Source organism: Mus caroli, unplaced genomic scaffold, assembly GCF_978045245.1.
Source record: "Mus caroli unplaced genomic scaffold, Mus_caroli_1 scaffold_14, whole genome shotgun sequence".
NCBI classification, from domain to species: Eukaryota; Metazoa; Chordata; class Mammalia; order Rodentia; family Muridae; genus Mus; species Mus caroli.
Window position 1 is genome coordinate 106,132,480 of NW_028227269.1, and position 27,572 is coordinate 106,160,051.

General features: G+C 42.9%; 1 protein-coding gene across 4 annotated transcripts in view; it reads right to left on the reverse strand.

The window, feature by feature from the left end:
* Setd3 (SET domain containing 3, actin N3(tau)-histidine methyltransferase) overlaps positions 1–27,572 on the reverse strand; it is a 74,833-nt gene that overhangs the window by 10,425 nt on the left and 36,836 nt on the right. For 3 of the 4 annotated variants that reach the window (XM_021178520.3, XM_085830647.1, XM_085830648.1), the window contains 2 exons: positions 2,481–2,539; positions 1,651–1,765 (listed from right to left, as the gene is read on the reverse strand). The exons of the other annotated variant lie outside the window; for it this stretch is intronic. In XM_021178520.3, coding sequence (XP_021034179.1) covers positions 1,651–1,765; positions 2,481–2,539 — 174 coding nt within the window. The remainder of the gene's footprint in view (positions 1–1,650; positions 1,766–2,480; positions 2,540–27,572) is intronic. 4 annotated transcript variants of the gene reach the window in all.

Sequence of the window (27,572 nt, forward strand, 5' to 3'; positions counted from 1 at the left end):
AACCTCATGGCAACAGAAAAAAAAAAAATCAACAAAGGTATCCAGTTAGGTATGTGGGACAAGGATGACATATTGGCTTCTTGAACAACCTTTCTGAGGGTTAGCAGAGAACAATGGTAGATTACAGGACACACAAATTACATTAGAGAAAAAGATATACCAAGAGTTGTCTGTTATTCTTAATTTGAGATAAACTCAAGAGTGCACAGCTTTACCATACCGGCAGGGACATAACACCAATGCCCAAACTCAGAACGCCTATGAATATGTATGTAAGGGTGCCACAAACAGTCAAAAGACAGAAGGGAGTGGGACAGTACCCTCAGCTGCAACAGCCTTCCATGCAGCTAATAATCCAGAGGACACTAGGACTGCAGGGGACAAGAGTGGCTTATTTTATTTTACTAGAGACTTCTGTATTATTTAATTCTTTTTGATTATTTAATATTGGAAATGAAAATAAATTTTAATGATGAACTCAGTTTGGAAAATAGTGATCTAGTTCCTATAGAGGGATAAGAAAACACAGGGTCAGATATTTAAACTTCAAGCTTATCAGTTTAAAAATGTCTCTCTCTAAAGGAAATAAAAAGAACAAAGAATATAAAAATTATATGCATTAATGAAAATGTAAAACATGCTACTATTTCTTAGTCCTGCTAATTAAATTAAGCATATCTAAATTAAGACAAAATGTAATTATAAAAGTATAATTCTTCCTTGCTACAGTTCAGATATTCTGAAGATCTGAAAGACTACCAGAATTAACAGGAAGACAGTTTGCCTTGAGTGTCTGCTACACAGCGCATGTGCTCAGGCCTCTGTATAGATGGGAAATAATCATTTTCAGCATTTCTTTAATCTATTTATAATATTGCTAATAATAACAAAGCAAGCTGGCACTGCAGAAGAGGAATCAAACCCAACTCACCCTGCAGGCCAGCTATGCTGAGAACTTCAGAATGAGCTGGGTTTGTCAACCCCCTCCCCCCCCCCACACACACACCTGTGTGAGTCCTCATCACAGAGAAAGCTTCAGCCCCATAGCATCGGGAACCCAAGAATGTGGAGGAACAGGATTTGCCCTCTTCCCTTACAGAATTGGCCACAGGAAGGCGCTTCCTGTCTTCCCTCAGCCAGCCACCAGGCAGCCCTGCACTTGTGCCCAGAGCCTAGCACACGAACCTCCCCATACACAGGTTCCAGAGCAAAGCAGGTAAATCATAGTGGCCGAGGAACAGAGCAGGGCAAGGGGCGAAAAGGAGCAGCAGAGAGCAGAAAGAAAGAGCCAGAGAGAGAGGCAGAAGGATGAAAGGTTTTCTTCAATAAATTCCTACTCGTAAGAGAATAAAAAGCAAAGTAGTCCGTTGAGCCTGTGGTCCAGTAAGACAAGAAAATGACTGTGAGAGCTGGGGCTGGGGCTTAGACCACACAAACGCAGTCACCGCAGTCTCTCACAGTGCTCTAAGATTGGAGTTTTCAGTCTTCAGTATGAAGAGACACCCAGCTTCTATTAGAGGCAGGCAGGGAAGAGCAAGGGTTGCTTCTGCTTGTCCTGGTGAGAGCTGGCATGGGAAATAAGGAGCCAAAGAGAATATCCACTCAGAAGCTCAGCAGCCCCCAGCCTCAACCCCAGGAAGAGATCTTTACCAGGCCATTGGTATGATTGCACATGTCCCATAAAGGAATCAGAGCCAAGGTCACCCGGGAACCATCCTCTGTAGGAATTTGGTTTTGCCGTGTCATAACTGATGAGACGGCCCACCTGTTACAAAACAAACAAACAAACAAACAAATTAAGAGTAAATTTGTGTAAAAGCCACCCCCACAAGAACGTACTCAATTAGGAAATTGAGGTTGTGAGTGGCTCCCAGTTTTCAGGCTTTTTTGTACCATTTAGAACTAAAGGCAGAATTGAGAGGAGGAGGGGGGCAGAATGGCAGGAAAGGAAGCCTGCACAGCCCACCAAGTATGCAAAGGAACTAGGAGAAGCAGGCGTCTCAACCTACGTGGTGATGAAACTGCTCCCCCCTCACCCAAACGCTGACTTCAGCGGTAGGCAGGGCTCTGAGCCTCACTGACCAGCGGGTGCTGCTCCTCTCTAACAGACCCGTCAAGCTGTGGCTGAGATGTGGGACACGGCACTTTTATTATAGTACAGTGCATCAGCTTTATGCTCCAAAGAACCCTGCTTCACACTAGTGCTGATCTACTTAAAGAGAAAACGTCCTTTAGCAACACTTAACACTAATGCTAAGCCCAAACACCCCTTGGCTACCTCAGGCAAGCTACTGGCATTCCAGGTTCACAGCGGTTTCTTGGCAGCTGTCAAAACGCCAGTGCTTATCAAAGCTGCTCACCGTGGCTTTTGAGACCGCCCTATTTCAACACTGTAAGTGGTCGCAGCAGGCCACTTGCTGACGAGCTCCCCTCACTTCCAGATCCTCAGAAACCACCCTCAACACAGAGCCTTCACAAACCTGTAGTCCTCGTAAGTGAAAGAATCCTTCAAGGGCAGTTTGTTGGCATGAGGATGGGTCTGGGAATGAACGGTTTTAGGAAGCAGAGGTGGGGGGGGGAAAAGGGAGAAAACAGAAATCAGTCAACAGAATTTCATTATTTAGCTGCTAACAGATCCTAACAAGAGCCAAATGAAGCAGGAGGCGTCCAGCCGCGCAACTGAGGGATCAGTGTGCTATTGTGCCCTCATACATCACTGTCAACTTAATTTGTTGTGCCCAGCGGCCGCCATAAATCTGCTCCTTCACACTTCCATCCAGAACCCACAGACACCACACAAGACAGTGGAAGGTGGACTGCTGCACAAAGGCAGGCACACCCTCTGCTACGAGTACAAGCTCTGAGGGAACATGGAGCCTGCAAAGCCAATAGGGAGGCTTGCCTCTCCCGGGGTCTCACGCTCTGCGGCTAGATTCTATTCTCTTTGTATGTCACAAGAAGCACTCTCACAACCCCCAGTACGCTGGAGACACTCTCACATTCTCTAATAACACTTGATGACAATCGACTTAGGTGCAAATGAATTATTTACACAGTAAATGGGGATCAAACACAGGAAATCAAGCAAAGTAAAGTCTTGTGAGAGAATGAAGTAAATTATACAAGTAAGATAAAGATAAAACAGACCATCATTATTTTAAATTACTTTTTTCTCTAAACAAAAGAACATTTGATAAAATATCCAAAACTTTACACATGGAAGAAAATTTTATAGCTTCACATTCCCTTTTTATAATGCCCTACCCCTTAGACCTTTAAGCACTTAAAACTCTGTCTCAATTAAGGAATTAAAGCTGTAACAGTGTGATTTTAACCTTAAGTTTCAGTTACAGTCTGAGACAGATTGCAGTTAGGTGGTCAGATTAACAAACGGTTGTTTCTGAGCTGGAGACGAGATCTGCCGAAGTTGATCATGTGCCTGCTAGTGTAGCTTCACGTAGCACAGTTTTAACTCCAGGTACCGCACCGCAAGTGCACTGCAATTCATCACTGCTCCCTGTACTGTGCTGGCTGGTACTGTGTGCAGGGCAGTAGGGAATGAGGTAGAAGTGGCTCAAACCGTAAATCAATTAGAAAACAAAAGCTTGTCCTTGGTGCATAATCTTAGACAAATTACGTATTACAAAAGGGGCTAACTGGGTGTTAGCTCCCAGGTGCCTGCTTCTCCTCTCTTTATAGCCTCATTTTAAGCCTTTGGAAGAAAAGTCAAAATGTAAAACTGTATTTACATAATCTTTATGATGCATGTTGGGCCAGGTCTATCTGTACATACCTGTAAACACCAGCACTTGAAAGGCTAAGATGGGAGGATCAGAAATTTGAGACCTGGCTGTGCTATGTAGCTAGTACCTGCCTCAGCATAAATAAATCACAATGCGATAAAATGAATATTGTACTAGCAATGTGCAGTTAGATAAGAGGCTTTAAGGGGACGTACAGAACATGACAGGGCACTTCCAGTCTGGTTCAGGAAATGGTATGCTAGGGGAGGTCAGCCCCGCCCCGCCGGTCTGCCCTGGAGCCTGTGCTCTGAGGATTCGAGGTCTGCCTCCCTCTTCCTTATCACATTATGCTAAGACAGACTCCAGATTGTCCTTTAAACATACTAATCACCGTAAGGTCCTTTCCTCTTCTCAAAACTAACCTGGTGAGAAGAGACAAACTGCAAAACAGTAAGGACAATGGATTCTAGTGACCAATTCTCCTTTCATCTGTAATAAAGTGAAATCTCATTTTATCTTATGATTGAGAACTTTGCACACTCAAATTCTGTTTCCAAAGTCTAAAAGATGCAAAAATTTTATTTTTAAAAAATGTTTTAATTCTCTTAAACTATGGAATTTACTATGGCCTTTTGAAAGTTGGTAAATTCCTATGTGAAATCTCAGAAATAATAAAATTTTAACACCCTCCCCCCAAAGGCTGATATTAAATAGTGAAAAAATTGACAGTTTTCAGTTTTGAAAAGCACTTAAACATTCTTCCAACAGTTGAGTTTCTTTATCTTGGATTCCTCAAGAACATGTATGGCCACTCCAGGACCAAGAAGATGGAAGGCTAAACCAATGTGCACCTTCTAATAGTTTGCATATATCCTGCATGACCTAACAGTTCTGATAAAATCACTAAAAATAAAAACCTCAGTAAAAAAGATATGTAAGTACATTTTCTGTGTGGTTATATAACATTTTCAGAAACCATTAGAAATAGCTGTTCTTAAAAATCAGGGTGTGCCTAGTACACATGATCCTGGTATGAAAGCCAGCCTGCACTGACACATGAACCTAACAGTCAGAAGCAAAATGTGGCACTGAGGCAGCCAGTGGCTTCCTCCTCAGCAGGGCTCTCTCTACTGTGACGCCAGCACCATCTATTGGCAGCATCAAAGAGTGCATGCAGTCCCTACCAGCAACATTCAGCTTCATTCGAATAAATTCAGGTTTCTAAAAAAAAAAAAAAGAAAAACAAACAGCAAAACCAAAGCCAGTACCTTTCATCTGAATATAGTATTCTTGAAGGATTTAGAGGTATTTGAATATCAAAAATAATTCATCTATAATTTTTCTTTAATGTTTAATACTTAATGTTGGAAATAAATGGCTTCCCTTATTTAAAAAAAAAATAAACAAAACTAAGAGAAATGTTGATTGCAAACAATTTTCATTTAATACCTGAACAGAAATTAAAAAAAAAACTTTCAGTGTTGACTAAAATTAATTTGAAGTGAGCTGAAAGCTTATAAAATGTCTTCACATGATGAAAATATTTCACTCCTGGTACAGGGCAAAGATATTCTGCTCCCTTCTGGAAATAAGTCTGACCTGCTTCCTGAAGGCTTTCCCTGGGTTTTAAAGACTTCTGCAGTTGAACCATGAACCTCATTCTTGGTGGCCAATTGATTTTAGTGTCATAGTTTCTCAGACAAAGGTTTACATGTGGGACCAGTGCAGAGAATCCTCAGATAGACCCAAGAAACAGGCCTCCAACAGGAGCCAGCGGGAGCTGATTCACTAGCTGCTCTACCCTAAATCCTAATAAACAGCTAAACAGCTTCTGAAACTAGACACAGGTTTCCTTCCGAATCATAAACAACACATGATTATTTCTTGAGCATAATAAATAGTTGATGTGGAAATAAACAACAGCACAGCTTTTATCAGACGGGGAACATGCAAGGCTGAGTTTCTAAAGCCAGGGTTGGTGATGCACACCTGTAATCCCAGTTACTCAGAAGCAGTGGCCAAACTGGGCTATATAAAACTCTACCTCAAAAATAAGTGAAAATTAAAATAATTCTCGAATCTCTATGCAAAGCCAGCTCTCCTTTTTCCGTCCAAAGGAGGAACCCTCCTTAAGAAACAGCAATATTGTACCTGTACAAAATAATCACTATGTTTGGGAAAGATTAATATCTAAAATTGTTTGTTTGGCTTCAATAAAAAGAAGCAATATTGCTAACTATGTAAGTATGACATTTTGAAGATTTTACCATATTGCATGGGTCTGGTAGTGATGGTTAAGGAAATTAAAAACCACTACAGTCAGCATAGTTGATCCTTATTAAAGTGCTGTCACGAACTACCACTCACATAAAACAAAAATAAACCAAGAAGAAATTTAAATAAAATCTATGGATTATAAGTGTTTGAAGATGGAAAAATGAATGATATTCTGGCTTTTAAAATTGATTTAGCATGCAGCTTCTCTTTATAGTCCCTTGATAAAAATGAAATCTCCCTAACAAACACTTAATAAAAGCTGTCAATATCTCTGAGAAGAAAAATGACACAAATGCATTAAGTATTAAATACCCTTGGAAAAAGTCACATATTCCATGAATTTTTGATGTACTATCTTGACATTAATGTAAAACCTTGATATTTATAATTGACAGATATTTAATAAAGTATAAAAGAAGATGGCTGCTATGCAGCATGCAAATTCCTCAGGCTGAGAGAGGAGCGATCCAGGGTGCACTTACATTAAATAAACAGTTACTGTGTATCACACAAGTCAGTGGCAGTCGTATTTTAAGCTCTTACAACAAACCTCTGCAAAGAACCAAACAAGTACACTCCATTATTATGTGGATCCCTAAACCAGAATCGTTTAGTGTGCAAAAGCAGCTTCGAAATGTTAATAGTTGTGCACAGGAACAAAATGTGTTTGAATCAAGGGTGTGTTTGCGTTTACCACCAGGAAATAAGCAGTTGTAAACATTTTAAAATGCTACTTGCATGAATGTGCTTAGGTATTTCTTAAAACAATTCTCAAATGAAACAAAGTTAACCTAAATAAAGGCTGAAGAACATTGATGTTCTATCTTCTGATAGAACATCATTTGATGTAAAGAAGAAAAAAGAAAGATACCAACACATAAAGGGCCCAGAGCACGAGTCTTCCCAAAACCCATCATCTCTTTGTGCTGGGATCTCTTATGCCTGGACTGCTTTGCTTCAGGAGGCCAACATGAATACATCAGTCACTTCACAGAGCCACTCAATATGCTAAAAGGGAAGTTGATCAGTCCATAAAAATGACTCCTAAAAATTGTATGTTAAAGAATTTACAACTGTTGTAATGCATAATCAATTAATTCTCAAAATACAAATGCAGTCCAGCACTGCTTTTCAACAGTTACAGGAATGCATTTCATAAGTTGTACCTAAGTTTGTTCTGATGAAAAGCCATAATACTGTGTAATTAAACTGATGATTAAAATGCATTTATTTTACATGACTTAAACATAAATTAAAAGGAACATGGGTTCATCTGCCAAGACAGACACACCTAAGTCCAAAGATGACCCCATTTCTCTTACTGCTACCAGGATGAAACCAGGCATAGACCTTCATATCTGATATTGGACACAGTCACATATGTTTCATAACTGGGATGCTTTGCAGGGCTTCTGATAGAACATCATTTGATGTGACATTGATAAGTACTTCAGCAAGTCAGACAAGAGAACAGAGACGCGGCAGACAGCCCCGTCAGCTGTCACCCAGGGCTGGATGGAGCCCTTCTCCCTTTGAGACGATACCAGAGGAGGAAAGGAGGTTTCCCTGGAAGGAGGCAGAATGAAGGGGAGATGCAAGATGGGAACAAAAAGGACACTCCATGACCAAGGCAAGCCAGAAACAGCACACATCACAGCATGAACCTAGGAGTCAATGAACCCTCTTCTCCTATTGTATTTCCTTGTGGACACAGAACAGTTTAACAAGGACAAATCATAAAGCAGCCATTGAATCTACAACTTGGTTCTGATGTCCATAAATCAGAATCAAAGCATGGTTCATATATTCAGCTCTTGAAGGAAAAATCAATTTTTAAGACTTTTATTTTTAAACACAGATTACATTCAATTCTTTGGGGAATTTTTTCATCATAAAGTTCTTCAAACTCACTCAATATGATCAAATAAAAATTTAACTACATCAATACACATCTAATCAAGAGTTCCTGCTTTTTTGCTCACATGAGCACATGCACACACACATACACACACAAACATGTGTGTATATAGGGGAGAGTAGGTTTTATCCTAGCAAATATATATCACCTTAAAACAAAATAAAATATGAAATTAGAATAACATTATTGTTCATTACATTTAAAAATATTTTTAGATAACTGAATCTATATTCTACCTGCAATTTAAATTTAACTGCAGTTTGCTAAAATATTACCTAAAAACTCTCTACAGTGTACTTATTAGTTACCATGTGTATATACTGAAGGAAAATCAACCATACATCAAACCATGCCTAAGCCAACCACATATGAGCTATCAATCACTTATTTCCTCAAATATTTACTGATTTAGAAAAAAAAAAAAAAACCTAAAAATTAGTTAACAGTAGACAATTATAAACTATACATCAGGGTGAAAATTTTAAAAAACAATAACTGATCCATCAACAAATCTTGCATACCTGTGAAGGTAAATGAAGATACAAAATTAACATCTAGCAAAGCCAGAGGAAAGACAAACCAGAAAAGAAGCTGGCACGGCGGCAAGGCCACAGTTCCAGCCCCCTCTAGGTGGTCCATCCTCTGCAACCTCCCAAGTTGCTGGAGCTGCCAGTCTAAGGCATTTCCTTTCCCTGCTAGTAAGCTGCTGAGGCAGAAAGACGGTTTTAGCCACCAGCAGTGAGTGTTTCCATTGCCTTTAGAGCCTCAAAGACAGAGGAAAGCCTTCATCCCAAGTGAGGACAGCTGTGACAAGGGCACCTGAAAAACACCTTACCGAAGAACATGGGAAGCAAAACCTTTACAAACACCACCTCAAGGACCCAGAGAAGCACTTCCAGGGAACACAGACAGATACACACACAGAGAGACACACAGAATTGTTTCTGCCATCTAGGTGGCAAAGAACCATGCCAAACTTTTTTCTACTGCCTCTGAACATCTCTCGATCTTAAGAATCCAGCAAGCAACAAGGCAAGCTCTCACACCACCCTGCTCACTCCAGGAATATAGTGTTCAATTCACCCTGGGAAAGTCAGCCAAGGAAACTGCTGACTGTCTCCATTCAACCATCTGAAATCTTTTTCTTTTTCTTTTTCTTTCCTTTCCTTTCCTTTTTCCTTTCTCCCTTTCCTTTCCTTTCCTTTTTCCTTTCCTTCCCTTTCTCCCTTCCCTTTTCCCTTTCTCCCTTCCCTTCCCTTCCCTTTCTCCCTTCCCTTCCCTTCCCTTTCTCCCTTCCCTTCCCTTCCCTTCCCTTCCCTTCCCTTCCCTTCCCTTCCCTTCTCTCCTCTCTCTCTCTCTCTCTCTCTCTCTCTCTCTCTCTCTCTCTCTCTCTCTCTCTCTCTCTCTCTCTCAGCTTACTCTCACACTCCCTAACCTCAGACATCTCTGCTCTTGACGAGAGGACTCAGCCATAATAAAGCCACATTTCCTGGTCTCCATTAAGGGGTCAATGTTTACTCAGAAGCAAAATTCCAAATCCCCACTCTCCATGTTCAAAAGCAAACATCATAAAGGGAGAAATCAACACAATAGCAAAGCGGTTATTTTATAGGAGCATATTTTCACCAAAAAGCAAGCTAGCAGTATGTGGTGGCACACAACTTTAATACTCATGAGGTAAAGGCAGGCAGATCTATGCAAGTTCAACGACAACCTGATTTACATAGTAAGACCCTGTCTCAAACAATACCTCCAAACAAAAGCAGACAATGATTTCAGCTGCACAATCCAGTTTACTTTTCATTGTCTAAGCTGGGATGATGAGGATCAGGAGTGTGCACTTCAAGCCTCTTCCTTTACAGAGTGTTGACATCAAGAGTGCATCTATAAATCTTGACCTAAGAAAAGAATAGCCTAACTAGACACAAGGAAGTGTTCCTTCTCCAAAACAGCAGGAATACAATGACTGCCAGCTCTGTATTTTGTGGAGGTTATTAGCAAGAATCTTACAGGTGTATACTTAATTACCAAAATTCTTCCTTAATAGGCACCACTGTTATGATGGTTTGCATATGCTCAGTCCAGGGAGTGGCACTATTAGAAGGTGTGGCCCTGCTGGAGTAGGTGTGGCCCTGCTGGAGTAGGTGTGTGGGTTTTAAGACCCTTATCCTAGCTGCCTTGAAACCAGTTTTCTGCTAGCAGCCTTCAGATGAAGATGTACACCTCTCAGCTCCTCGTGCACCATGCCTGCCTAGATGCTGTCATGTTCCTGCCTTGATGATATTAGACTGAACCTCTAAACCTTTAAGCCAGCCCCAATTAAATGTTGTCCCTATAAGAGTTGCCTTGGTCACAGTATATGTTCACAGTAATAAAACCCTAAGACAGAAGTTGGTAGAACTGGGTTACTGCTGTGATAGACCTGACCATGTTTTTGTTTGGAAGAATGTGGATTTGGGAACTCTGGATTTGGAAAGCCATGGAATGTTTTAAGTGGGGCTTAGTGAGCCATCTTAGTAGGAATGTGGAAGACTTTGTTCCTGTTAGTGATTTGAATTGTGCAGACCTGGCCCAAAAGAGAAGAATGTCAGTATGTGGCCTAGAGATGGCTTTGTGGTATTTTGGTGAAGAATGTGGCTACCTTTGGCCCTTGTCTGAAGAGTCTGCTTAAGGTTAAGGTAAAGAGAGTCAGATTAACTGCACTGATAAAAAGGAAGTCTCAAAAAAGCCCTATAGAGACTTTGTTCTCTAGTTAAGTCTCATGGAGAGCATTTTGAATAAGCATAGCAAGCTTAGAAAGGAACAATATAAAATATATGGTTTGAGTATTAAAGGCACATCAGGAAGTGAAATGGAGTCAAATCCTGTGTTCTAGGAGATAACAGATTTAAGGGAATGGGACTTTGGGGGAAGACCTTGCTCAGCTAAGTTTTGATCCAGGCATGGTGGTACACACCTTTAATCCCAGCATATAAAGTCAAGCAGATATTTGAGTTCAAGCCCAACCTGAGACAGAGCAAGCTCTAGTTGAAGAAAAGCTTAAGTCTAGGCGTGGTGGTATACACCTTTGATCCCAGGAGACAGGCATGAAGATCTCTGAGTTTGAGGTCAACCTACAGAGCAAGATCCAGGATAGCCAAGCTTAGTCAATGAAGGAGTTGAAAACAGAAAGCTGGTGATAATGTAATAGAACATGGGGGCCTGCCATGTTCCAGCTCCTGCAAGCAGCAGAACTTGGCAGCTTCAGCTATGTGGCTTTAGAGTCAAGAATAGAAGAAACTACTGGGACAATTGATGCTGGTTCGCTGGAGCTAAGAAATGAGTGGTGATTAAAAAGAGACCAGCATCCCTGTGGTGAAGTCTTCTGGAAGTGTTTTCTGAGGGCACAAAGAAGCTGTGTTCCAGAGATAGCCAAGGTTGTACCTCGTGTTGCAGCTGTACATGGTAATGTGTAAGAGTCACCCCGGTGGTACTAGTTTTGAAGGCATGAAGGGGTCATGAAGAGCATGTGAGGCTTGGCTCTGTGAGAGGCCATGGAAGGCCATTGGTGAAAGTGCAGCCTCAGCTACAATTGGTGGTTCAGGACTGAAGGGGTATTGGAAAGGAGTTGAGGCTTGTGATGATGAAGACAGCCTATGAGAGGCTATTGCTGAAGCCTACTTGCAGTGGATGCCCACAGCGTATTGGAGATGCAGAACCATGGAATGATCGCCAAGAACAGCAGTGATAGAGGAGTCTGTCAACTAGAGCCTGGAGTGCTACAGAGGGCAGAGATGGAGATGTGACCCAAGCCATTTGGAAGAGCTCAGAAGATCATGTGTGGATCCCAGACACCAGAACAAGTAGCTGTGAAGTTGAAGTTGCCTTGGAGACCCTAAGATATCTCCAGGGCTGCAGGATATGTGCTGAGGAAATCTGCTAACAGGGAGTGGAACCAGCCCAAAAGAAAGAAGTCTGTTGCAGTCAGCAAAGATGAAAGAGGAGTTGGAGATCTGAAGACTGCTTTGACACATCAGACACCGAGATGTAAAGTTTGGAGTTTGCACAGCTGGTTGGTCTCCTGTCTTGCTTTTGGGATTACAGTTGAGTGATTGGATGAATCTCAGAAGAGACCTTGAACTTTGGACTTTTTTTTTTTTTTTTTTTAAAAGAGAGCCAGCTGCCTCCTCTTCCTCCTCCTCTTAAAAAAAAAAAAAAAGATTTATTTATTTCATGTATGTGGGTATACTGTCAATGTCTTCAGACATACCAGAAGGTCCTAGCAATTAAACTCAGGACCTCTGGAAGAGCAGTCAATGCTCTTAACCACTGAGCCTTTTCTCCAGCCCGAACTTTCCACTTTTAACAATATTGAGACTGCTATAGACTACAGGGAATTTTGAAGTTGGATTAAATGTATTTTGCATTCTGCTATGTTTAGGTATGGCTCTCACATTCATGTTTGAATAAGCCTATGGGAGTCAAGGAGTGGAATGTGATAGTGTGCATATGCTTGGCCCAGGGAGTGGCACCGTTAGAAGGAATGGTCTTGTGGGAGTTAGGTGTGTCACTGTGGCTTTAAGACCCTCATTCTAGCTGTGTGGAAGCCAGTATTCTGCCAGCAGCCTTCAGATGAAGATGTAGACCTCTCAGCTCCTCCTGTACCATGCCTGCCTGGATGTTGCCATGTTTCCAAGCCTTGATGATAATGGACTAGACCTCTGAACTTGTAAGCCAGCTCCAATTAAATGTTGTCCTTATGAGAGTTGCCTTGGTCATGGTGTCTGTTCACAGCAGTAAAACAACTAAAGTAAAACTAAGACAATCGTCATCAGCCTCATTCTACTGTCAAGGAAACCAAGGAACAGGGAAGTTAATAGGATGGGAAGGCTATTTATTAATAACCAGAGAAGCTGGAATAGCAGCCAAGATGCTGCTATTCAGGAGTTTGAGGAAAAGCTTAGCTGCTCCCTTGTGAGTGAAGTGCTGGAGTTCTGACATGGAAAATGCATGCTTCCTTCACCTCAGTAAACTACAAAATGACTTGCATGGCTAAATGTCCAGCAATAATGACAAGACTAATACCAAACTGGCAAGAAAGGCACACATGGAGTTGTAATCTTTAATAATCTCAAATCTGGATGGTCCATAGTTATCATGGGCCTAGTTCTCACAGTGCACAAGGAAAACAAACAAACAAACAAACAAACAAAGCACTGGTTCTGGAAACAGCTCAGAAGCATGAGAGAGGCCATGGCTTTGATTCTCTGTGGACACATACACATCTCCTTTTTTATACTTTAAAACATAGAGGCCACATACACAATTTATTTTCTGGTACTTTCTTCACAGAATTATACCATACTGGCATTCTAGTCACTTCTAATATTCCATTATCTAAAATTCCTATCATTTCATGATAATTTCAGCAGCCCCATAGACACGCCATCATCACTGAACTACGTCCACACTACAGGGATGACATTTTTGCTACTCTCAATTCTCCTAGTTGTCATACGGGTACAAAATAAGCGTTGGACCCTTAAGTACACATTCAGCCTCTAGTGGTTTGAATTTCTATTGCCACCATATGCTCCCAGATTTGAATACTTGATTTCCAGCTGGTGGAACTGTTTGGGAAGGATTAGGAGGCGTGGCCTTGGAGGAGGGGTGTCACTAGGGGCAGACTTTGAAGTTTCAAAAAGCACAAGTCATTCCCAATTAGCTTTTTCTGCCTCTTACTTGCAGATAAAGATATAAACTCTCCGCTACAACTCCTGTACCATGCCCGCCTACCTGACCCCATGCTTCCTGTCATGATGGTAATGGATTCTAACCTCTGAAGCTGTAAGTCCCAAATAAACTCTTTCTTCTATATGCTGCCATGATTGCTGTTTCTTTGCAGCAATAGAAAAGTAACTAAGACATAGCCTTTAAGCCTAAAGGGAGTTAAGCTGGGCATGATAGCTCAAGCTTATAAACTTGGGAAGTGGTGGGAAGAGGATCAGGAGTTCAAGGCCAATCTGGGCTACAGGAGACATGTTTTAAAAAATCAAAAACAAACAAAACAAATCAAATAGACTGTGAGTAGTTAATAAGAAAAAAACTCTAGGGATGCAAAATCCAAGACCTCACAGATTCTTTAGAGTCCAGCTCATCAGGACTCTAAAGAATATAAGCCACATTTGTATAACACTTTGAGCCCTTATAGTGGCTCAGGAGGATTGCCACATTGAGGTGTTCAGGACGTCCTTCATCCTCTGTGTGAATCCATACACCATGTACATTATGACCAGCTGGTGGAAATGTCCACTGATAGCAAGGTCTGTGAAAAGGTGACCCAAGGTGAGCAGCTTCTAAGGAACAGCACCCGAGGCTGCCTGCCACTGTCCCCAGCACACACACACACGCACACGTACACGCACACGCACACACACACACCCTGGGCTAGAGCTGTACTTGCCTCTGATGCTATACAGTGTCCTAGGTTCAAATGCCAGAACTGAAAGGAAAATAAAACAGTCGTTCATTTCAGTATGAATACAAATTAGAGAACAACAAGTGTGAAACACTGCTCTAAGAAGGGAAGAAATGAGGCACGAGGATGTCACTGCTATTGCCCTCTCAGTATTCAAATTTCTTGGGGGAAAAAGTCATGAAAAAAAAATTCTTCTGAAATACAAAACTTTACCTTTTAACTGAACAGGACACAAGATTTAAAAAAAAAAAAAGGAGCAGAGGGCCAAACTGTAGAGGGCACGCCACACTGTGGTACAGATATGCAAAGCTGACTACTATCTTCTCTACAAAGTGCACTTTACCTTACATTTTCTTAATTAAATGCTTCATTGGTCCACAGCTCTGAAATGGGTTTTACTCTTGTGTTTCCCCACCCCCAGAGGAAATACTATCTCACATTCTAAGAGTAATCCCATTTTGTTAAAAAAGCCAACTTCTAGAAACAATTTTTCCATGAAAGAATAGTTTAATCCGTGACTATCTTTTAAGTGTGATGTAGAAAATGGATAATTGTTAATTGTTCACTTGGAACAGAATGCTGGGAAGCCAATATATTGATTTGAGCCATCTTTCAAACGAACATGATGTTTGACCACAGTCACAGATAAGAAAAGATTTCAGAATTGAGTTTTTGAAAAACAGGCCAGCTGGCTCCTAACACAGAGTCCAGGAACTCTGGAAACACTTGTACTGCAATACAGCAATGATAGCACCAGAGACACCTTGAGAAGAAAAATCATGCAAGGAAAGCAACATGCTTGGCACAGTAAAGATACTAGATAGTGCTTCTTAGCCTCCTGGGGGATTCCCTGCCTTTGACTAGGGAGAACCCAGGGTGCAGGTGCCAAAGAATAAATGTTACAAAAAAAGATCACCAGATCATTATTTCAAAGGTACCAGGGACAGACTGTAATATTAAGGGACAAGAATAAAAAGACACTTGAGAGGAGACAGGACTTCTTGTCACATGGCCTTAGTTTACTCCATAGAAAAAAAATGAAGGAAGCCAAAGATGGGGGGACATGGCTAGGCCAATTTAAGGTAGCGGTAGATTCCCACAACTCAGGAACCAAGAATGGAAAAAGGGGAAGGGGAAGGGAAAGGGGAAGGAATATATGGGTCTGTCAATGGTTACATAGGCACCAAAGTCAAATGTGAGGTTCTTGGGCCTGCCTGCCTGTGGTATTTATTCCCAGGAACACAGAAGGGGCACACCACCTAGGAACCCACCACAGTAAGTATGTTCTTACTTTTCAGTTATATGGCTCCAACAAAGAGACACAAGGCTGCAAACAATTTCCATGTAAGTGATTTCTGCAATACCACATGCAACAGCACCACACCAGGTTTGTGGAGCTAACAGATCTGCTACAAAATGAAAGGTCAGCAGTCTGCCTTTCCAGGATAACCAGCAGCAACTGGTATGAACACCTTGGTGGTTTTTAGCTCCGCCGGGGCAGGAGCCATGGGAACTGACTGGTGCAGTCAAGGATAAAAAGGATGTGCATAGAGCAAGTAAAGAGCTCCAGTCCTAGCCAGTGGAGCAGAGTGACTGACCACCTCCCGCCCACTCCAATCCTCCTCAGTGCAAGAGGGCACCTGCTCCACAAAGGAGTGACCTGGACAAAGTGGCTAGGACTGTTGCACTTGGCGGAAGATTCATAGCCAAGAGTGAGAGCTCAGTAATTGTGAGCAGTTCCTACTCTTCACTTTCTGCCACAAGTGCTCTGTGCGTGTCAGTGCACCATCACCCAATCTAAAACAGGCTGTCGGGCAGGTGCTACATCCTGCATCTGCTTCCTGCTGATGGACCTCAGTCTCACAGTGGCACACAGCAATCCTACACAATTGAGTTTAGTCTCAGCTTCAAACTACTCTGCTGGAGATGGTGCAAAAGACAATTTTCTAAACACTTAATGAATCTACTGCAAAAAGAAAAAAATCTGTTTCCCCATCTGCACTTCCAGACACATATAATGAAGTGACATTTTCCAACAGAGGATTTTAGATCATTGATTGTGTCAATTAAACTCTGCTCAGCAGAATGACCGTTATTTTTTCTAGTCACCTTTTAGCCCCTGAACAAGTTGCAGAATCTGGAAGTCATCTCAAGCCATTTATCATTTATCCCTCAGAAAACCTGATGTGGGAAACAGCCTTCCTGCCCATTTTCACACTTTCCAGATTGGAATAATTTTCCCCTCCCACTGATTCATTTAGCCAAGTCCTTCAACAAAGTTTAAGATTAATCTTCCTTTAAACTTTCATGTGACCTCTCATGACCTCTGAATTCTTAGCACATGCAGCCTGCAAAACAGTTCTAGCCTCTGATTTCACACCACGGTGAACTGCTACTCAGTTGTTGTGTGACACCCATTCAATCATTCCTTCATCTGGGAAATATTCATGGAGTCTATCCAGAATAAAAGAGAAAATAAAGGCACAAGATAGATCTGGTCTCCTACCCTCACACTTCCTGTCTGTAGAAGGCTGATGCTGACCAAGTCACAAATAAGGTAAGAGGTTCGAAGGGGAGCAAGGCAGGGAAGGGTGGGCTAGCAGGGAAGGCTGAAACCTAAAGGCCGTGGAGGGGTAAGGAATGGCCTGAGATCTCCGGCTAGACGGCTAAATAACTCAGGTGCTGGAGCTACAGATGGACTCCCTGGTCACAGCTGCCGCTGTCTGGCTTCCCCAGAAATCATAATACAGTTTGAATGGAAAGCAAATGCTCACACAGCAACTGTGTGGATTCCTTTTCAAACCTTTAAAGACATCATCTTTGGAACACACAGACAGTCAGAAAGGAAGAAAGAGAAAGAGAGAGCAAAGATTTGGGGTGATTTCAATGGCCACCAGGGGGCTAGTGGCAGAATAAGAGAGAGCCCTGGAGCATCAGAAGCCCTGGAGCATCCAAGTTCAGGAACACTCTGGCCTCCTGTGCCTGCTCAGATCCCCATTCATCAAGGTGGGCCGTGTCTGTGCTTTGCTGTTCCTGCACTCGGCCTTCTCTCCCCGACACAGAACGCTCCCGGCCCCCAGTGATGAACTCCATGGGAACAACAGACAGAAGCTATGACAATGGTGTCAGCTAAACTAGGCCCAAGTGGTCTGAGGAAACCTGGTGGAAGGGAAAGCTTGGAGCATTTCTAGTCAGGCTCTTACTACGATCTGCTTCAACAAACCTGTGGTTACAGAACAGATAGCTTCTCCCTTTGTTTCACTGAAAACTTGTGGCGAGAGGCGTTTACTCATCAGGAGAAGAGCCACTATCTTTCAGTCTGCTCTCTGCCTAAAGTGTGTGCCCACTAGAAACAAACAACAACAGAAGGCCAGGCCCTGTGCCGCCCATTGTCCAGGTGTGCTGTATAACCACATAGCACAGGAGAAACGAGGAAGGAAGAACAAGAATTCAAGGTCATTCCTGACTATATATCAAGTTGGAAGCGAGTCTGGGCTACATGAGATACTGTCCTTTGTGTTTTCTTTGCTTTTTTTTCTTTAGCAAGCATTAATGAAATGACATGCTATTTTCTGTGAAAACCTCATGAGCAGACAGACAGGTGTGAGGACTGCAGGATGAACTCTACCAACAACAACCAAGAAAAAAAGGAACAGGAACAGGGGTAAATCTGTAAAAAAGGGTTTTGTTAACCTTGGAAAAATAACCACGTTAAAGTAACTAAATATTCCTGCATAGAAAATAATAAAGGCAACAGTCAGGCCACAAGAGTAGCAAAACTCGTACCTAAGATGGTTCATGCTCCCTCTACTCCACCAAAACACTCTGGAGCGGCATGCTGCAAAGCCATCAAAGAGGCTGCTGGGCCCCTGCCCTGCCCCAGCCTACGGCCAGCATAAGATGCCCCCCCCCCACCCCCGGGAGCTGTCAAAATGGCAGCCCCACAACCTGTCCTCAGCCTGCAGCTGTTCCAAGAACTGTGCACTGTGGTGCATCTCCTTTCCTGCCTCAGCCTCCGGCCTTCCTGAACTACCACTGTCCCACGGGAGCTCCCACAGCGGCAACACCACCTTTGCAGCCACCTCAGCCAAAGCTGCCTGCGGTGAGGAAGAACTTCCCATCCCCATCTGTGGGCCTGATCCAGGGAAAGGGGGGTGCTGTGAAAAAGAGCCACCAATTCCTGAGCAGGAAAAAAAATCCACCAATCCCTGAGCTTCTCACAAAACCCCACCAATCCCTGAACAGGAAATCCTACCAATCCTCACTCCGGAGATCTTTGCGCCAAAAGATCCGCCCCTACACCCTGCCCTTTGTTCAATTCCCTGCTGTCCACTCTCGGGAACAGAGGGCAGCCATCCCTGGATTCTTCTCTCCACACCCTGGACCCTGCAATAAATCTTTCATAAGATTTGATGCCTGGTGTAATTCTCATTGGAATAAGCTGAGAAGCAATGAAGAGAAGAAGGGAAAAAGCAAAGAAGTGGAACGGAGGAACAGCGCTCCTGAGTTCCTCAGCTCAGCTGGGGATACCCACCCCTGGGAGCTGAAATACCTCTCTGCTGGGGGAGGCTTCCTCTCAGAGCTGTGTGGTTCCTGGGTTCCCATGTCTCAGGATGCCTTTCCCTTGGGACACTGTCCCACCTCAGAACTGTGTGGTTCCTGGGCTTCTGAGTCCCAGGATATCCTTCCATCTAAGCAGAAACACTTACATGGAGCAGAGCTCACTCCACAAACTCACCAAAGTGGTGCTGTCTGTCATGTGCCAGCCTTCATGGGAGCTGGAACAGCAGGAGGGCCTTCTGCCCTCTCCAAGTAAGTACCAGCAAGGCTGGAGTCCAAACGTTGAACATATCATACACTAAGATACTAAATACATGTTGGAATTACAAAGCAGAGGCTGCAGACGCTGTCAGCAACAGCTGATCTTGTAGTGACACATGGAGCAGGTGGCAGGGGGGCCAGGCTCCAGAAGGCCAAGCTCTGACATCTGGGGCAGAGAACATGAGGCGCAGCAAGAGTAGGAAGTGCTTGCTCAAGGACTGTGTGCAGGAGAGTGGAGGGTAAAAAGGGCCAAGCTGGTGACATCCAAACACAAGGTCCCGCAGCAGGGAGGTAGCCTAGGGAGAGGCACTGGGGACAGGTAGTTCTGTATGTGGGCCTTGCAGCTCACGTGTCTGACCTTAGTTTCCCTACCACCTACTTTTTATGGTATCTGAGAAACACCAATGAGTTTCAACTTTCCAGAAAAAAAAGGACTTAGGAAACACTGGTAAATAAAAAGATTCTTCTTTGAGGAAGACAACCTACAAAATGATGAATCTAACAGAATGAGAGGAGAAAGGCTACTTTGCTACTGCTGTGACAAAACATCAAGACTATGGCGACTTACAGAAGGGTAAAGGTTTCATAGGAGGGAAGCGGCAGGTACGGCAGCTGAAACAGCAAACACAATGCTCATCTTAAATCACAACCAGGAAGTAAAGAATGAATTATATGGCTAGAAATGGCACAAAGCTTTGAAATTGGAGACCAAGTATTCAAATGCTTCAAGGTATTGGGCGGGGGGGGAATCTTATTCAAGCCACCATAAAGGGCAACAAGGACTGAGAATGTTCAAAAACCTAAGGATCTAGCCAGGCTTAGTAGCAGAGGACTACAGTCCCAGCCTATAACAGCGCAGGAGAGTCACAAGTTCAAGGTCTTCTTCAGCTACACAGTGAGGCCAAAGGCAGACTAGACAACTCAGTGAGACTCCATCTCAAAGGGAAAAGTTGTGGACATAGGTCAGTGATGGAGTGCAAGACCTGGAGTGTACAAGGCCTCTGGCTCAACCCCAATACAGCCAACATGAACACCACAAAATAAAGGTCTAACATGGCAAAGAACTGAGAGTAGCCTCCAGCCAACAACAAGAAACAGCCTAAGGGGTACATCTTAGAGCCAGCCACAGAGACATGCTCAGGAGCTGACCTTCAGTCAGAACCATGTGACTATGCCCCTGTAAGAGCCATGGAAGCAGGCATCCAGTCAGGCCAAGCCTGTACTCCTGGCCTAAAAAGAATATAAGATAATGTTGGCTTAAGCCTCTATAAAACATGAGATAATAAATGTGTTGTTTTAAGCCTCTAGAAAACAAATTTTTAAAAATTGTTAACTTCCAAGTACACATATCTAAGAAAATTCACACAAGCACATCACATTTTCTCAGTAAAGATGCTCTAGAATTTGCCACAGTAAAGTGAAATCTCAGGGCTGCCCAACAACTGCAGGATTTTTCTCACTCCTTGTATGTCTGCTGCAGGCTGGTGAAACCCTGGCTCCCTCATTCCAACAAGGCACTTGGTATTTCTACTCCCTTTCTGCCTTTATGAAAGAGAACTGAATATGTTCACAGGAAGAAAGAAGAAAAAAGATGTCTTTATAAGGGTATGCTCTGCTACAAGGAGCAAGGGGAAAGAAGACGACAAGCCTGATGAGGGCGCCGGGCTGTTCTTTGGCTGGCGGAAGCTGCTGTCTGTGCTGCTGGCGTGATGGCGGCTTCTGCCCATTGCTCTTTCCATTATGCTCCACTCTGACTCTCCTCACTACAAGGTTCTATTTCAGTTCAAATGGGTGGCTCCTGGCCACATGCACAGCCTTTAAAACACATGTTATGTACTCTGGCCAGTGGCTACGCAGCACACTGATCTCTCTCTGCTGGATCAGAACCAGAACCAAACCCAATACAGGATCTGAACCTTATCCATCTCCAAACTTCCATATGAAAACCAGGTAATCTGCAGACCTCCCTAGGCCCGCCAAGTGCACTAAGGGTTTATCTTGGTCTTTGACGCCACACACCTGTTTTCATTCCTTGACACGGTTGAGAGCTGTGAAGCGGAAGGAAACAGCAAGATGCCCTAGAGCAGCTTTCTAGGTCTGTGGCCCAGGACACTGGCCTTTGGGTAAGCCTCTGTGAACACACTGCAGATGTAGGAAGGGAACCCAGGCCACTTATACTTGCTTGCATTGAATCTAGGGACTGGGTCCTGTGCTAGCTGCAGCACGGAGAATGTTAAGACCATGGCATTAGAGTCCATGGGCACATTCTAGACCAAGGCTAGAGTTATGAACCCCATGCTAGGGTTCTGTCATCTTGAGGTTCTGGCTCACCAAAACTGTCAAATACAAAAAAATCCAACTCCTATTTTATTTATTTATTTATTTATTTATTTATTTATTCGTATTGGATATACATACACATAATACTTACAACTTAATCATTGTGTTTAAAGTCCCATTTAGAGATGGAACTGTGTAGTTTGGTGGCAGAGTGCTTACCTACAGTGCATGAGGCAAGACTCTGGGTTTGCTTCTCAGCAGCCCCCTCACCACAAAAAAAGTTTCATTTAAAAAGGGTGAGATCCTGGGTTAAAGTGCTTGCTGCCAAGCCTGACAACCTGAATTCAACCCCTAAGAATCCACATGGTGGAGAAGAAACCCACCTCCTACAAACTGTCCTATAACCTCTGCTTCTATGTCAGGCTACGCACACATGACAATATAAATGTAAACATTTGTTAAAAGGAAAAAGTTGAAAACAGTCAACAGTTATGCTGGCTTTCTCTGGAGTATTTAATATGCCCTTAAAATGATGCAAATGCACTCAGCAGACAGTTACAGCAGGGTAGGCACCTGACTTACCAACACACTTTCCCCAGAACCCATAATGCCTACTGTGTTGCCCAGTGTATTGCTTTAAGAACTAACCCTCACAAGGAGCTGAAGGGGTTTGCAGCCCTATAGGAGAAGCAATATAGGAGAACTCCCTGGGACTAAACCACCAATCAAAGAAAACGCATTATAGGACTCGTGTCTCTAGCTGCATATGTAGCAGAGGATGGCCTAGTTGGCCATCAGTGGAAGGAGAGGTCCTTGGTCTTTGAATGCCAGGGCCAGGAAGCAGGAGTGGGTGGGTTGGGGAGCAGGGGGAGGGGGAAGGGATAGGGGATCTTCAGAGAGGAAACTAGTACAGGGGATAGCATTTGAAATGTAAATGAAGAAAATATCTAATAAAAGAGAGAGAGAGAGAGAGAGAGAGAGCAGGGACATGGTGGCACACGCCTTTAATCCCAGCACTAGAGAGGCAGGCGAATTTCTGAGTTCGAGGCCAGCCCAGTCTACAAAGTGAGTTCCAGGACAGCCAGGGCTACACAGAGAAACCCTGTCTCGAAAAACCAAAAAGGAAAAAAAAAAAAAAAAAAGAAAAAAAAAAGAAAAAAGAAAAGAAAACAGAAAGAAAAAAGAAAAGAAAAGAAAGAAAAGAACTAACTCCATCTGGGGACAGTACAGGGCAGAAGTGGCTTGAGCAGTCCTGGGTTTCACTATTATCCAAATCAGCTCTAACAGAAACTGTAAGGGGCACAACCAACATTTATCAAGTGCCAGAGGTGTTGGGCTCACAATTATGCTGAAGATTTTATAGGTGCCTAAGGGTTTAAATACCCTGTGTGACCAGCACTATCATTAGCTCCATTTCATATAAACTGAGGCTTGGAGAAAGCTCCAGGCCATACACCTAGTAGGTGCAAAAGTCCCTAGGTTCCATCTGCCAGCCATGGTGCTTCATACACATGAATGTAACACAGAAAACACATGGTTAACCATCATTAGAAAAAGTCCACAGAGCCAGGCCCTATCAGTTGGTGAAGTTTACACCACAAAAAGTCTCAAACTTCTCAGGCAATCTTCTCAACATAAGTGAGTGTCCGTCAGCTACTGGATGAGGAACCAGACTACGTTACCTGACAACCCCCACAGTGTATTCTAATTCCAAGCTCACACTCCTTCCATCCACAGCACTCACACGAGTTCAGAAGAATGCCAGAGACAGCAGCCGTACCCTACACAACAGCTTGTATTTGTGAGTTTTAAAACAAAACTTTGAGTCTAATAAACCCGTGTCAACTGATTTATTAATTATCAAATCAATCTTCCAGGGGTCACCAACAGTAGGATAGTTATCATCCTATAATACACCCTAGCCATGAGTCTCCTCATGTGAACACCCTACGGCTACTGGTTCCGATTTTAAAGTTAGTAGATTTTAGCATTAAGAGTGAGTCCTCTGAGTCTCCTCGGGCTGCGCACCCAGAGGAAAGTACCTCCTTACCATGGCCTGCTGAGCGCCGGCTGCCACAAGGTTCAGCACTTCTCCTCCCCCGCCTCTCCTAAGGTTTTCATGGGGAAGTTACCACAATCTGTATGACTAAACAGGCGATCTTATGACATACCTGACAGGTGGAAACACAACTGAACTACAATGATAAAAATGGAAGGACACATTCCTCCCTATCCAGCAAGCACCCAGTCCCTCATCTCACTGTGTGCCAAGAACCAGAGGGCAATTCTGATAAAAGCAGAGTTCACAGTCAAATTGTTTCCTGAATTTACTCCTTTGTTCAGGAAAGCAGTCAGGATTTCAGTTTTCATTACAGTTGTAACCTTAAAGCAATTCTTAAAGATTCTCTATGTGCATGAGTGCTTTGCCTGCATGAAATCTGCTAGTGGTCAGACTGAAAAGGATACAGTATCTACCTTTTGTAAAAGCCAGGTCATGTTCATATACTGCCTTTAAACAACCAAACACCACCTCCACCTTAGTCCCACGTGTCACTAAAGGCTCTCCATCGTAAATAAAACCAAGTTTTGTTTTAAACAAAAGATTGGGGCATACATGCTTGAGAGAGCAAGAGTCCTCTCCAGAGACTGTAACACTTCTAAAAGCAAATGCAATAATAAACATAGCATCACATCTTCTCCTAGGCCTGAGACCCAACTTCAGTCTGTTGGTATCGGGCCCAGATCAGCTTTTGTTGAAATGTAAGGTGTTTACAGCAGTCATGATCCAGCTGTGACAGTCAAAATGTCTCCACTACCCAAGGGGCAAAGGGGCAAACCCTCACAGTTGAGAATTTCTGGACCAAAAAACCAAACCAAAACAAAACAAAACAAAAAAAAATCTTAAGATGAACACAAAAAGCACTATCTTTAAAATGAGACTGGTAACAGAGACATCCTTAAAATTAAGAATGTCTATTCACTGAAATATGGAATTTGAAAAGTGACTTCACAAGCTATAAACTAAAAGTCACAAACCCACATCTTCTGGACACAGATCCAGAAGAGAGTGCCAATCGAGAACCAGCTCATGGCAGGTAGGCAGTTACTACTTCATATGAAGACTTTCTGTCCTGAGTGGTAGAAAAGCTTGAGATAGACTTAATAATGAAGGTTACATAAGAACATTATGAAAGTAATTATTTAATGGTTATATATATATCTTACCATAATCATAAAAATAATATTACACAACTCTCTAAAATATAATATCTCAAAAAGTATTTTTAAATTATGCAAAATACTTAATAATTTTATACTGATTTACAGAATGTGTTTCAGATATATACTGTGTTTATAGGATGAATTTAGGATCTATGGGGTTGAATAAAACATGTATTTAAATGAGCAAAAGACTGAACAGCTCTTGTGACAAAGGATGTCCACGGAGCTGGGAAGCAAACAGGAACATGCTTACCACCTTCAGTCATCAGTGTAAATCAGAACCACAAGAAGATAAAAAGGTACAGCTGCCCCCACATCCCAGAAGACAAAGTCTAACAAGGAGAAATGACTGCTGGCTAGAGTACAAACTAGTTTGGCACTTGGGAGTAACTGTTGCAATGTCGACTGAGACTAAACAGGCAGCCCCTCAATATTCCAGCAATCCTCCTCCCAAGAGAATGTCCAGAAGAAAGGAAGGTGTATGTCCCCAGGAAGACAGATACAAGACTACTTATAACTATGCCAGTAAGACGGTCCAATGGGTAAAGCCTTTGCTATGCAAGCTTGACGGTCTGAGTTCAATCCCACCAGCAACAGAGATAAAGATAGAACTGACTCCACAAAGCTGTCCACTGACTTCCACATGTGCTTGTGCGTGAGTACACACGTGTATACACTCATGTTCACTGACACTCTCCCCTTCCCTCTCTCTCTTCCACACATGCTCGCTCGCTCACTCTCTCTCTCCCTGTGTGTGTGTCTGTCTCTCTGTCTGTCTGCCTCTCTGTCTGTCTCTGTCTGTGTCTATCTGTCTGTCTGTCTCTCTCTCTGTCTCTCTCTGTCTGCCCCCCCTCACTCGCTCTCTCTCTCTCTCACCTGCCCATGATGGTTAATTTCTTTGTCCACTTGACTGGATGTAGAATCACTTAGGAGACACACCTCAGGAAGTACCCTTGAGTGTGTTTCTAGCAGTTTCACTAAGAAGGAAAGCCCCATCCAGAATGTGGGTTAGAGTCCTGTACTAAATCAAAAGAGGAGAGAGAGAGAGCTAAATATCAAGAGTCCTCTCTGTCTTGGCCGTTTAAGTTTAATAGTAAAAGACTGGTTAATGATAACAATGTTTCGTAAAACCTTCAGAAGGAAAGAATGTTTTGTGGACCATTTTGTGTGTGTGTGTGTGTGTGTGTGTGTGTAGCAGTTTTAAGTTTTCAAAATCAGTACTTTTTAATGGAAACAACTTGACCAAAAATCTGTCACAGATTTTGAGACCATTAAAACAAGTTTAATGAGAAAAAAAAAAAAAAAAAAGATTCCTCTCTGTGTCCTGACTATGGATGCCATGTGACCAGCCACAGGGTACATACAGTCTCTAAGGAGCTTTTTCACTTATTTGTCATAGCAATGAGAAAAGAAATTAATATATAGCCCAAGCCCAGCAGATAACCAAAGTCTCCGTGGACAGAAGAATGGAAGGAAAAGCAGGGTCTGCTCAAGCCTGGCGTCACTTGTAATCCTAGCACTTGGGAAGCTGAGGCAAGAGAACTGACTCTGTATTCAAGTAATGTCCACAGAAAAACAAATAGAAGGCTACTTATAACAGGGTTGCACTGAGAGCCCAGGCTAGCCTGAGCTACAAGGTGGGACCCTATCTCACAAACAAGGATAGGGGACAAATTTATACAAAAAAAAAAAAAAAACTTACACAGCAATGAAAAGGGGCTAGCCTGTTGCCATATCCAGCAACATGGACAAATCCAAACATTACAGGGGGCAAGAGATACAAAAGAGTCCATGAGCTCACCCCTATTTATACAAGATTTGTAAGCAAGCTTTGGTGACAGTTAAGACATGGACACTCCTTGAAAAGGGTGGGTGGCTAGTAAGGAAAGGACACTGGAGAGCTGCCATATCATAACATTGACTGTGATATAGTTTAAATTTCATTAAAAAAAAAAAAAAGCTAAAAGGCAATAGGGAATTTCCCCAAGCTGTTCACTTTTGCTACAAGGGGTTATAACTATCCCCTACCTCTTTTGAAGTTACATATTACAGTAACAGTAGCTATTCTGAGAGTCAATGGAGTCTGTTCATTATTGATAGTCATTTATCAATGGCCATACCTTCCTCTTTTTCTGTTATTTGCCATCTACACAGCCTGAATACACTGTAAACAACTCTTGCAAAAAAGTTTACACTTTAGACTGTGAGTGCTCAGCTCTACCTGGGACAACATGCAGAAGAGGGGCAGAAAGAAGGGCTGAGCCAGAGGATAAGGAGGTGTGCCATGAAAGGCAGGACAGGACAGGACAGGACACAGCTTAGGCCCAACCTCTAGATGAAAAGCTATTGGCTTTCAGCTGATGACAGATAGAGAAGCAGTCATTCTTCTTTGGGGCTGTGGCAACTGGGAGGTTACCCATGCTGCAGGGATAGCTCAGACCCATGTGCAAACAGGCAGCAGTAACTGGACACAGCAGGATATAAAGAAATGATGAACCAACACCCCAAGGTTCAAGACAAAGTGAGTTTAGCTGCTTGAACAGAGAAGGAAGTTAGAAGTGCTGGTAAGCATTACACACCACTAATTAGTAGGAACAAAGTCCTCAAACAGAGGACACTTTGACTGATTGTTCCTCACTTGCCAAGGGGGAGGAGTCTGATGAGCTCTTACAGTTATACACAATGCAGACCCTGACACCTAGGAAAGGATGACCTTGTTAATGCTGTTCCCTCTTTTCTGCATCCCTCCTTCAACTCCTTGGCCTACTTCCCATCACATGACACACTAGGCTTCTGTGTCTGATTCTCCGATGCTGCTGCTCCTCTCCCTGACTGTAGCTGGACTCCACTCTGG